General features: G+C 48.1%; 1 protein-coding gene across 1 annotated transcript; it reads left to right on the top strand.

The window, feature by feature from the left end:
• Positions 1–4,280: 4,280 nt before the first annotated feature.
• LOC135058061 (uncharacterized) lies at positions 4,281–6,039 on the top strand. Its single transcript, XM_063963690.1, has 3 exons — positions 4,281–4,428; positions 4,504–4,716; positions 5,336–6,039. The coding sequence occupies exon 3, from the start codon at positions 5,347–5,349 to the stop codon at positions 6,013–6,015; it is 669 nt and encodes a 222-aa protein (XP_063819760.1). The 5' UTR covers positions 4,281–4,428; positions 4,504–4,716; positions 5,336–5,346; the 3' UTR covers positions 6,016–6,039.
• Positions 6,040–11,223: the final 5,184 nt, after the last annotated feature.

Raw genomic sequence — 11,223 nt, 5'->3', positions numbered from 1 at the left:
TCGGAGTCCCCAGCATCCACTAGGACGTTAGAGAAATATAGATAGATATATTTTGCTGTATAGGCTGCTAATATATTGACACATTAGAGCATAGGACAGCGTGTGTATTGATATACCACACTGTGTTCTCTCTCTCTTTGGGGGAAATTTACTAAGATTCGTATTTTCCAGATTCAGGTCAAAGTTCAATCACGAATGACATCGACAGTGTAAAATTGCAACTTTTTGAATTGATTACGACTAATTTACTAAGCTGTCGTATTCGTGTTTTTCTTTTGTTCCGATGTCGATGTCATTCGTGGTTTTCTGCTGTATAATGCGGCCGCGTTTGTAGTTTCGCGGCCGCGTTTTTGGTTTTTTTTACGACTGCGTCACATGTCTGTTATGGCAGTGATTTAGAAATTGCTGCCGCGTTTTTAGTCCTAAGTTTCGTTTTTGTCACGCGTCCGTGATTGGTTGTATTCGTGAAGGAGGAGTGTCTGTGCATATTACTATAAAACCGCCCCAAACACACCGCACCTCGTGGGTTTAGCTAGTGGAGAGGAGAGAGGAAGGTGTATTTGGAGTTGGTGAGTTTGGTGGAGTTTTTGGAGGATTTGGAGAGGAGTTTTGTGATTGTTGAGTGCTGTACTGTGTGTGTAAGTAGTCTTGTCATATTTGTAGTATTGTTTTTTCTCAGTTTGTCAACTTTTTTGTCCTTGTTTTTTTTAAAAGTCTTTTGTCATTGTTTGTGAGTGAGTGAGCGTGTGTGTTGGCTGTGTGGTGTGTAGTAGTAGTAGTAGTGGAGGAGTGTGTTTTGTGTTTTGATTTTTCAGTGTTTTTTGTCGTTTGTCATCATGTCAGACTCAGAGGTCAGTGTGGTGGCGGAGGTTAGTGAGGTGGAGGCTGGTAGTGAGGTGGAGGCTGGTAGTGAGGTGGAGGCTGTTAGTGAGGTGGAGGGGGGTAGTGAGAGGGAGGAGGTTAGTGAGGAGGAGGAGGAGGGGGTGCCTGTTGCTGTATTCTCCAGTGATAGTGATGGTGTTGTGGCTCCGCAGCCACGCACCACTACCAAGACTGGCAGGAATATTAAGTTCAGCTATGCTGAAAACATGGCGTTGGTGCGTGAGCTGATGAAGCACCATCGCCAATTGTTTGGTCAGGATGCTGGCAAGGTGTCCTCCCGCCAGTGGCGTAACTACTGCCCCCGCAGCCCTCGTGGTGGCTTGGGGGCGAGGGGCTGCGGGGGCACCACTGATTACAGCAGACAGACATGCGGACGAACGCCCGCATGTCAGTCTGCTTTCTCCTTCCCTCCGCCTTTTATTGGAGGGACACGGAGGGCGCAGCGTGTGCCTCTCCTGTGTCCCTCCTGAGTCCTGCATCATCTCCGGCGGCCCGCGGGTCTAATAGGGGGAAGTGCCGTTCGTGAGCTCTAATTGGCTCACGAACCGGCACTTCCCCCTATCAGACCCGCGGCCGCCGGAGATGATGCAGCAGGAGGGACACAGGAGAGGCACACGCTGCGCCCTCCGTGTCCCTCCAACAAGCGGCGGCGGCGGCGGCACTGGGGGGAATGTCTGGCACTGGGGCATATATGGCACTGGGGGGGGGGATGTCTGGCACTGGGGCATATATGGCACTGGGGGGGTGGGGGGGATGTCTGGCACTGGGGCATATATGGCACTGGGGGGGTGGGGGGGATGTCTGGCACTAGGGGGGATATCTGGCACTGGGGCATATATGGCACTGGGGGGGGGATATCTGGCACTAGGGCATATCTGGCACTGGGGGGGGGATGTCTGGCACTGGGGGGGATATCTGGCACTGGGGCATATCTGGCACTGGGGGGGGGGATGTCTGGCACTGGGGCATATATGGCACTGGGGGGGGGATGTCTGGCACTGGGGCATATCTGGCACTGGGGGGGGGGATGTCTGGCACTGGGGCATATATGGCATTGGGGGGGGGTGTCTGGCACTAGGGGGGATATCTGGCACTGGGGCATATATGGAACTGGGGGGGGATATCTGGCACTAGGGCATATCTGGCACGGGGGGGGATGTCTGGCACTGGGGGGGATATCTGGCACTGGGGGGGGATGTCTGGCACTGGGGCATATATGGCACTGGGGGGGGGATGTCTGGCACTGGGGCATATATGGCACTGGGGGGGGATGTCTGGCACTAGGGGGGATATCTGGCACTGGGGGGGGGGGATATCTGGCACTTGGGCATATCTGGCACTGGGTGGGGGGGATGTCTGGCACTGGGGCATATCTGGCACTGGGGGCATATATGGCACTCGGGGGGAATATCTGGCACTGGGGGGGAATATATGGCACTGGGGGGGAATATCTGGCACTGGGGGGGAATATATGGCACTGGCGGCATATCTGGCACTGGGGGAATATCTGGCACTGGGGGCATATGTGGCACTGGGGGGGAATATATGGCACTGGCTGCATATCTGGCATGGGGGGAATATCTGGCACTGGGGGCATATGTGGCACTGGGGGGGAATATCTGGCACTGGGGGAATATCTGGCACTGGGGGCATATCTGGCACTGGGGGAATATCTGGCACTGGGGGGGGGGTATATGTGTACCTGGCACATGGGGGGGGGGGGGCTATATTTGGCACCGGGGGCATGTGAGTACCTGGCACCGTGGGGGAATATCTGGCACTGGGGACATATGTGGCACTGGGAGCACAGCCCTAGCAACAAGGACTACCTCCTAGCAACGAGCATGACACCCAGTGCATGAAACACCTGACAACGAGCATGACACCCAGTGCATGAAACACCTGGCAACGAGCATGACACCCAGTGCATGAAACCCCTGACAACGAGAAGGTAATTGAAAAGTAATTAGAAGCCTTACTGTAGGACTTAATGTGTAATGGGCATTACGGTGTGTGGCATAATGTATCACGGACATTGCGGTGTGTGTCATAATGTGTCACAGGCATTACGGTGTATGGTATACTATATCGCGGGCATTGTGATATGTGGTATAATGTCTCAGGGTCATTGCAGTGTGTGGCATAATGTATCACGGACATTGCGGTGTGTGTCATAATGTGTCAGGCATTACGGTGTGTGGTATACTATATCACGGGCATTGTGGTATGTGGTATAATGTCTCAGGGTCATTGCAGTGTGGCATAATACATAACGGGCATTGCGGTGTGTGGCATAGGGTATAACGGGCAGGGCATTGCGGTATGTGTCACAGGCATTACGGTGTATGGTATACTATATCACGGGCATTGTGGTATAATATCTCAAGGTCATTGCGGTGTGTGTCATAATGTGTCACAGGCATTGTATGTGCTATAATGTATCAGGGGCATTGCAGTGTGTAGCATAATGTATAACGGGCATTGCGATTCCTGTCATAATGTGTCGGGGGCATTACGGTGTGTGGCATAATGTGTCACAGGCATTACGGTGTGTGGCATAATGTGTCGGGGGCATTACAGTGTGTGCATATTGTGTCATGTGCATTGTTGTGTGCGGCATAATGTCTAAGGGCCATTGCAGTATGTGGCATAATGTATACTGGGCATTACTATAAGGAGGAAAAATGACAAATAATGTAAGGGGCATGAATCAGGATTATTTTTCTTTCCTGTGGTGGCTAACGTCTGGGTGTGCAGGTTGCAAAACTGGGGTATAAGGTAGTCTTTTCCTGCAATACCACGCCCCTTTATGAGAAACCACGCCCATTCCAACAAAACCACGCCCCTTTTTTTGCAGAAGTGGTGTCTGCTACTCATGTCCGGGATTCGGACCGACCCACGCAGGATGGTGAGTTTGATTTGTTATATTTTTATTTAAATGTCCTCTAAAAATTTTTTTAATCATTTTTTAAGGGTAAAGGATGCAAAAATTGTTGGTCAGATATTGCAGGGCTATGCACCCTTAAGGTGTGTTTGTGTTTAGAAATTGCATTTTCCATCTTGCCTTGGCTGTATTTTTTTTTTAAATTTGCGCTAAAACAGGTGCAATGCCTGCTGGTATGTGTATTTGCCATAATAATTTTGCCATATTGCTTGGACATCGGTGTTGTATCTAATTGTATTTTTTAATATTTGATTTATTTACTTCCTAAAAAAGGTTCTATTAATTCAAAATTACATTTTAATAACATTTGCAAGTAGTCAATCTATGCAATATCTGACGCATAATTCTCAAATGTAACAGATTTATTTTGTGCAACACCATGTACATTTTGATATACACCACAAATTAAGGAAGCACGAAGATCTTAAGCAGAAATTAGTTTATTTTCGAATACCTAATAGATGGTTACAGTACACTAAGGCTTTGCAGTTGTAATTTTTACACAAAGCATGGTAATAATGTTTGCTCCACTTTTTCAACAGTCCGACAGACCAGCCGGCCAGACAGGCCTCAGACAACTCAGGATGATGCTGGGATTGCAGGTAAGACTTCACTGTAGTCACATATTCTGCAAACACATAGAAGTACAAAATATTAATGTTTATATATTCTCATAGGTTCTGCTTCTGTAAGCCGACCTCCTGTAAGGCGCCCATCACAGGGCTCGGGCCACTTACCCAGGAGGCCAAGTAAGACACGGCATCTTGGCACGGAATCTGCGGCTCCATCATCCCCACCCAGGCGGCGCATTTCTGCAGTGTCACCCCAGCCACCACTGGCACTATTGGCGAGTCCACAGAGTGATGAGCCCCGATCACCTCAGTTATCTGGTGAGTCCAAACAGAAACTAAACACATCGCCAATAATCTACACAGTACAGTTACTATGTTGTGAGTTGGAGTTGAGATTACATGTTTGCCATAACAAGCAATGTGATGTTACGTCTTCAATTGCTAAAGGTGAAAATGCTTAATTTTTCAAGGTCTTAGTGGTTGATATCGGCAACATCATTTTTAAAAAAGAACATACATTTGTAAAAATTTAGCCCACACACGTGCACATTAAAATAAATATAAAATCCAAAAATAATTTAAAAATAAAAAAACCCTCCACAACATTATAGTGTTCACACATCTCCCCTGTCCGGTATGTAGACTGCTTACTTGCTCCGCTCCTCTGGACTATCCAGGTAAGCAGTCTATATCGTGGACAGGGGAGGTGACATAACACTGTAATGCTGTGGAGGGAGGTAGTTAGGTGAGGATTACTCAAGTCTGTCTATGTGCACGCCTGTGATGGTATATATGTTTTTGGCGAAAAAACACATTATAAGTTTAGAAAAACAACGCTAAAAACTTGAAAAATGGAGTATTATGAATGTAGTAATGTGTACAACTAGCAAAGAAATTATTTAAAAAATAAACATTGCATGTTGGCCACCCCATACAGAGCCCAGCTTGATGGCCGACGTGGAGCAGCAGGGACAAGACCAACAGGCAACCATCACACTGCAACTTACACCTGTTGACCCGAGCCAGCCAATACAGCTGCAGGATATCCCCCAAGCCTCCATGAGTCCACAACTGGCACAAGCTCCACCCCAAACACAAATACCAGATGACTTTTGGGCCAGTTGGACAAGCCAACAGGCCCAAAGCAATGCCAGCCTGACCGCACATACCCAACACCTTGCCAGTCTGCCCCATCATCTACCGCGCATTAGTCGCAACTCGGGCAGACTGATTGTACAAGTAGGCCGAATCGCAACATCGATGGAGCAAATAAGGGCTGACAACAACCAAATGCTGGCTCATTTAACGCGCATCATTGATGAGCAACAGCGCCATCAGCAGGCACTCGTTCAACTCATTCAGCACAACCAGGTTGTGAATGAGTCGTTATCCCGGATTGTAGCCAGCCACACTGCAACCAACACACAACTGAATGCTAGCATTAATAATTTGAGCAACAACATAACATTGATGGCAGCTCAACAAGTGACCTCCAGCTCTGGGACCACGACCCCTATCCAAACGCCAGTAACCTCCCCTGTTCGGCGTTCCTCCAGAGCACGTGCCAGTGAGCCAGCACAAAGCACAGCACCCAGCACACACAAGCGAAAAAAATAACAATTTTGCCAAATGTGATTTTCTAAATAAAAATTTTGATTTGACAAACACACAACTTCCTGTGTCCGTCTCAAACATTGTAGAAGCTGCTATGTATGTATGTATGTTTTTCATGGGTAATGACTGAAAATGTATTTAGAACATAAACTAAGTACAATGTACACACCACTATAAACAACAAACAGTAAGTAACAAAACACACAATAGAAAGTATTGCAAAGTGTTTAGTCAAGGATAATTACATCCTACAAAAACTTACCAGAAAAATACCGCTGGATCACTTCTTGCCGTACCTGCCTCCCTACATATGTACTCACACTGTCACCAGATGGTTCTAACTCCTCTGCTTGCTGACTGCTTTCTCCCTCATCATGTGCCAGATGTTGACTTAAACACAGATTATGGAGAAAACAGCAGCAGAACACAATTCTAGTCACCTTTGAGGGACTATACAACAAAAGGCCTGCAGATTTATCCAGACACCGAAACCGTGACTTCAGCACACCAAAACATCTTTCTATCACATTCCGCGTAGCCTTATGTGCATGATTGTAACTGTGTTCAGCAGGAGAATCAGGTTGGGACAATGGAGTAAGGAGCCAAGAGTAGCAGCCGTAACCCCCATCACCTGAAAAACAGATATAGTCAACATTAGTACATGTGTTAGATTATTCTTTCCCCTACTCAAAAGTAGAGTTTGTGGTTAAAAGACATACACACAAAACATTTTAAACATACCCAACAGCCAGCCATCAGGCATTTGTCCGGCCTCAAATTTATCGAAGAGCGATGACTGACTGAGGATGAAGGAGTCATGGCAGCCACCAGGGTAACCTGCAACAACACTCATAATTTTAAAGTTTGCATCACAGACCACCTGGACATTAGTTGATTGTGCCAGATGTCTATTCGTATATATGTATTGCCGGCCCCTAGGTGATCTCAGCTGAACGTGTGTGCAATCTATGGCCCCCAGCACATTGGGCATGCCAGCAAGCTCATAGAAAGCTACCCTGACAGCACGCCACTCCGACTCCTCGGTAGGGAAGCAGATTGAGGCATTAATGTGTGGATCCAACACATCCAAAACCTGAGTGGACATTAAAGAAGCTAAGGTGAGTGTCATGTTAGGTATTCTATACAATACTGTGTTGTTTGTACTTACAGAAGCAACACTTAGACATAACCGCCTATGTATTTTTAGACTCACCTGATTCAAATATCTTGAAAAGGTGGGCTGTGAGATACCAATGACGTCGCCTGCCACAGCCTGGAAGCTCCCAGTAGCCATAAAGTGTAACACAGCCAGGAGTTTGTGTAGGCCTGAGACAGAGCGAGAGCGTGCTGTCTCAGGGTCTAGGCCCAGTTTGACAAGGTCATACAGGTGGAAAATGTTGGTTCTATTTAGGCGGAACATCTGTATGACCCTATCATCGGACAATGCGTTTAAGTTTAAACGCCCTCTAAAAAAACGAGGCTGGCGCAGCCTCCGCGGCACCTGGACAACCTGTTGACCATGTTCACTTACCTGGGCCTGATTCCTGGAAGCCTCATGGAGCAGTCTAAGGTATCCCACAGCAAACATAAATTCATTGGCACACACCACAGCCGCCATTTCAGAGTGAGAGAAATTCAAAATGTGCCTGGAACACTTTTATAGGGCCAAACATTCAGGTGTGAGTAATGGATAATTGAGTACACATGTAAACACGCTTTTCAAATGCTGGCGCGTTTTTTTTTAGGAATTTTTTACGATTTGTAATTTTTCACGGCCGCAAATGCATTTTCACGGCAGCAATTACAATTACGAATGGTTAGTAAATGACCGAGATTCATATCTAAACAGGCGTAATTTGACCGATGGTGTATTCATTCGTGATTTTTAACTTGAACTTCCAAAATATTACGAATGACCACATCACTGCCGTGATTTGAGTTTAGTAAATTACCGAGATGACACTTTGATGAAAAAACGGCATCTCGGTCAAAATCGGGAGCTTAGTAAATTTACCCCTTTGTTTTTCTCTCTCACTGCATTATATAAGTAGTCAACCTTATAAAGTACAGGGCAAGTAGAGTATTCATATTCAGCTATTGGGTTGCGATTGTTGTGCCTGCGGTCGGGATCCTGGAGGTCAGCATTCCTAGCCCAGAATGCCGGCGGGGCTGTGGGGGGCGCAATGGAGCCCTTGGCGGGCTCGCTGCGCTTGCCACAGCTTCTGTTCCCACTCTATGGGTGTCGTGGACACTCACAAGTGGGAATAGTCCCTGTGTGTCAGCATGCTGACCGTCGTCATTGCCAGCAATTGGTATCCCGGCGTCGACATCCTGACCGTCAGGATCCCGACCACCGATCATGTGACCGCATCCCCAGCTGTTTATTAGCCTTTATACTTGCAGTATAAAGCTAGCATATAACATATTTGCAGCAGTAGTAAACAGAAACTGTGATTGGAAGTTACAGGAATCTGCTAATTGCCAGGATAAATGTGTACTATTCAGCTCAGTGTATTTAATAACCAGTAATAATTAAATATCCTATTGTTCTTGGTGGATACAGTGCTTCTAATGTCAAAAAGGAATGGTGTAGTGCCAGTCCTTGGCTGAAGTAATAACCCTAACCCTGAACTTTAACAGAGGGGGATACAACAAACAAGGGTAAGGAATAGGAGGGTGGGGAAGAGCCAAGCTGTGTGGGCTTGCTAGGTTCCAGAACCTGTGTTACAAATGGCAGGTGATTAGGAGTTACACAAACTCACCAGGACTCAGCAGACTTCACAGCAGCAGGATGGGACCAGAATAAAAGGTCATCAGTGGGGCTGTTTAGTCCCTCAGCATGGAAGGCAGCATGTGATAAGGAGGGTCAGGTAAGGTTACCGGATCACAGTATGAGTAGTCTATGCAGCAGCGGTACAGAGAAGGTAGTCACCAGAGCGATCTGGACGCACAGTAGTGTGGGCGGGTGCCTTATAAACTCAGTGACTACCAAGTATGTACAGAAACGGCAGATACAGCATAAATATAGTGGGAGCTCTGCCAAGCTGCCGTTGGAGGCCAGAGGTCACAGTCGCGTCCATCTGTTACCCTGTGGAAGAATATTTCCTAGCCGCCTCCAGACTGTCAATGACTCAATCCTCCCAGATCACTCGCCCTCCTAGATGACTTACTGTCCACAGGTCTGCATGTAAGTGGTGGAGAGGGGGTCGGATCAGCCGCTGCAGCTGACACGGCCGCTGGAGAGGGATAGGTGCTGTAAGGTCTCCATAGTGGCTGGCTGCTCGCAGTCTCTGCAGGGCCGGGAGTCCGATGCTGCCCATTAGCCCACGGTGTTGTCCGACCTATTCTGCATGCTCAATCCAAGCTCCGTTCCCCCATCGCGGTGCGGATTTCTGACGGGGATGGGGGATTCCGGGGGATTGGGAGGGTTTTGCAGGGCAGCGGGAGAATGCTTGGCTGAACGGGAGCCTCCCGCAGAATGCGGGAGTGTTGGCAAGTATGACTCTGGCTAGTCACAGTGGGAGCCGGCTAACAATTCATTCAGTCTCCAACTTAAAAGCAGGTAGGTGTGAAACATGCAGGCACTCAGGTGATTGCAGATGAGTAGGTCAGAGGACCGATAACATACAGGCAGCAGCAGGGTTTAATGAGAATGCAATTAAAGATCAGTTTTCAATGAAAGCAGTAAGGTTATAAGCATGGGATGCGGTCAGGATGCCGCCGGACGGAATCCCGGCGGTCGAAATACCGACGCCGGAATCCCGACCGCCACAATCCCGACATATTCTCCCTCCGTGGGTGTCCACGACACCCATAGAGGGAGAATATAATAGTGTGCCGAACGTAGCGAGGCACCGTGCCCGCAGCGTGGCGAGCGAAGCGAGCCCGCAAGGGGCTGCGTTCCGCTCACCACCCCTGTCGGGATTGTGTGGTCGGGATTCCGGCGTCGGTATTTCGACCGCCGGGATTCCGACCGGCGGCATTTAGTACTGATCCCTATAAGCACAGCTGGCAGTTGCAGGCTATATTAGTAGCTGAGGCACTGAATAGCTAGAGTGTGTTCACAATACAGTTCAGCATCACATGAAAGGTGCAGATAGATTGCAGGCAAGGTATAATAAAGCTGGCTGATACAAGCTGTGGAGTGTCTAAAATACACAAGGGGTCCGCTTTTTCCTGTCACCCTGTTCACTAAGGCAGTTTAGAGTTTCTTTTGCTACCTGGCGCCTGCCTTTCCTGAGGTAAATTATATACAAAAAGGGTTGTGCTGGTTATTAAATGGACTCCCCTGTTGAAAGGTACAATATTTAATACTGTCCAGTACTTTTAATAGCTGTGTCTGCCAAGTAAAAGGAAGATCGTCTCTCTCTCTCTCTCTTATCTGACCCATATTCAGCTGTGTATGTAGAGCTGGGTGACTCTGGGTTTCTTACTGGGGGCATTAGCTGGAGTGTCTGTGCGAGAGGTAGGTACCTGCTATCAGCGGCCTCACCCACTCCCCTCTAACACCTGAGACCTTTCCCAGCAGCTTCTCTCAGTACTGGACAGGCTGGTGTCACTGCAGCGGCTGGCGGCTCTCACAGCGGTTTCCTCAGCAGTGGCTCCACTCTCCACAGCGTGTCTCCTCACAGCGGTCTCAGCAGCAGCTCCACTCTCCACAGCATGTCTCCTCTCACACACACTGGTGCGAACCGCGCCTCCTCTTTTTCCCGCTCTGCCACAGCTAATCAAACCTCCATCAGCCTTCTCACTCCCTCCTCCATTATAAGTAAGTCCAAGGATCCTAGTGCCTGTCTGCTCACTGGTCCTGCTGGCATCTCCCAGGCAACAGCAGAAGGGAGTGTTAACCCCTTCAGCATTAACAGGATGGGTAGTAATCAAAGCTCAGCAAGGGGAAAATTAGAGGACCTTACTCATGTCTTATCCAGTCTGGCAGCTGCCTGCAATGCATACCCTTTGTAGTACAAATTAAGGGGGTCCAGTTCAGAGTGTCACAGTAACAGCTATTGTGTCTTTGGACAGTGCTATGTGAAAATATGCTAAAGCTGCTGGAGGCATCTTGTGTAAATAGACGTTCAGAGTGTCAAATATTGAGGAACAGCTCAGCCATTGTTTTTGCTGTCAAGTCACGTGCTGGCCCCACCACCAAGAATTTGCTGTAGTGATCTGTAATGGTCAGAGCATACTGGAACCCAGTGGAGCTATGTTCAA

Source organism: Pseudophryne corroboree, chromosome 3 (assembly GCF_028390025.1).
Source record: "Pseudophryne corroboree isolate aPseCor3 chromosome 3, aPseCor3.hap2, whole genome shotgun sequence".
Lineage (NCBI taxonomy): Eukaryota > Metazoa > Chordata > Amphibia > Anura > Myobatrachidae > Pseudophryne > Pseudophryne corroboree.
The sequence above is the reverse complement of the archived record's forward strand: the minus strand, read 5'-3'. Positions and strand labels throughout refer to the sequence as shown.

Coding starts and splice junctions, on each gene's coding strand:
- LOC135058061 (XM_063963690.1), top strand. CDS start 5,347: ATGGCCGACGTGGAGCAGCAGGGACAAGACCAACAGGCAACCATCACA.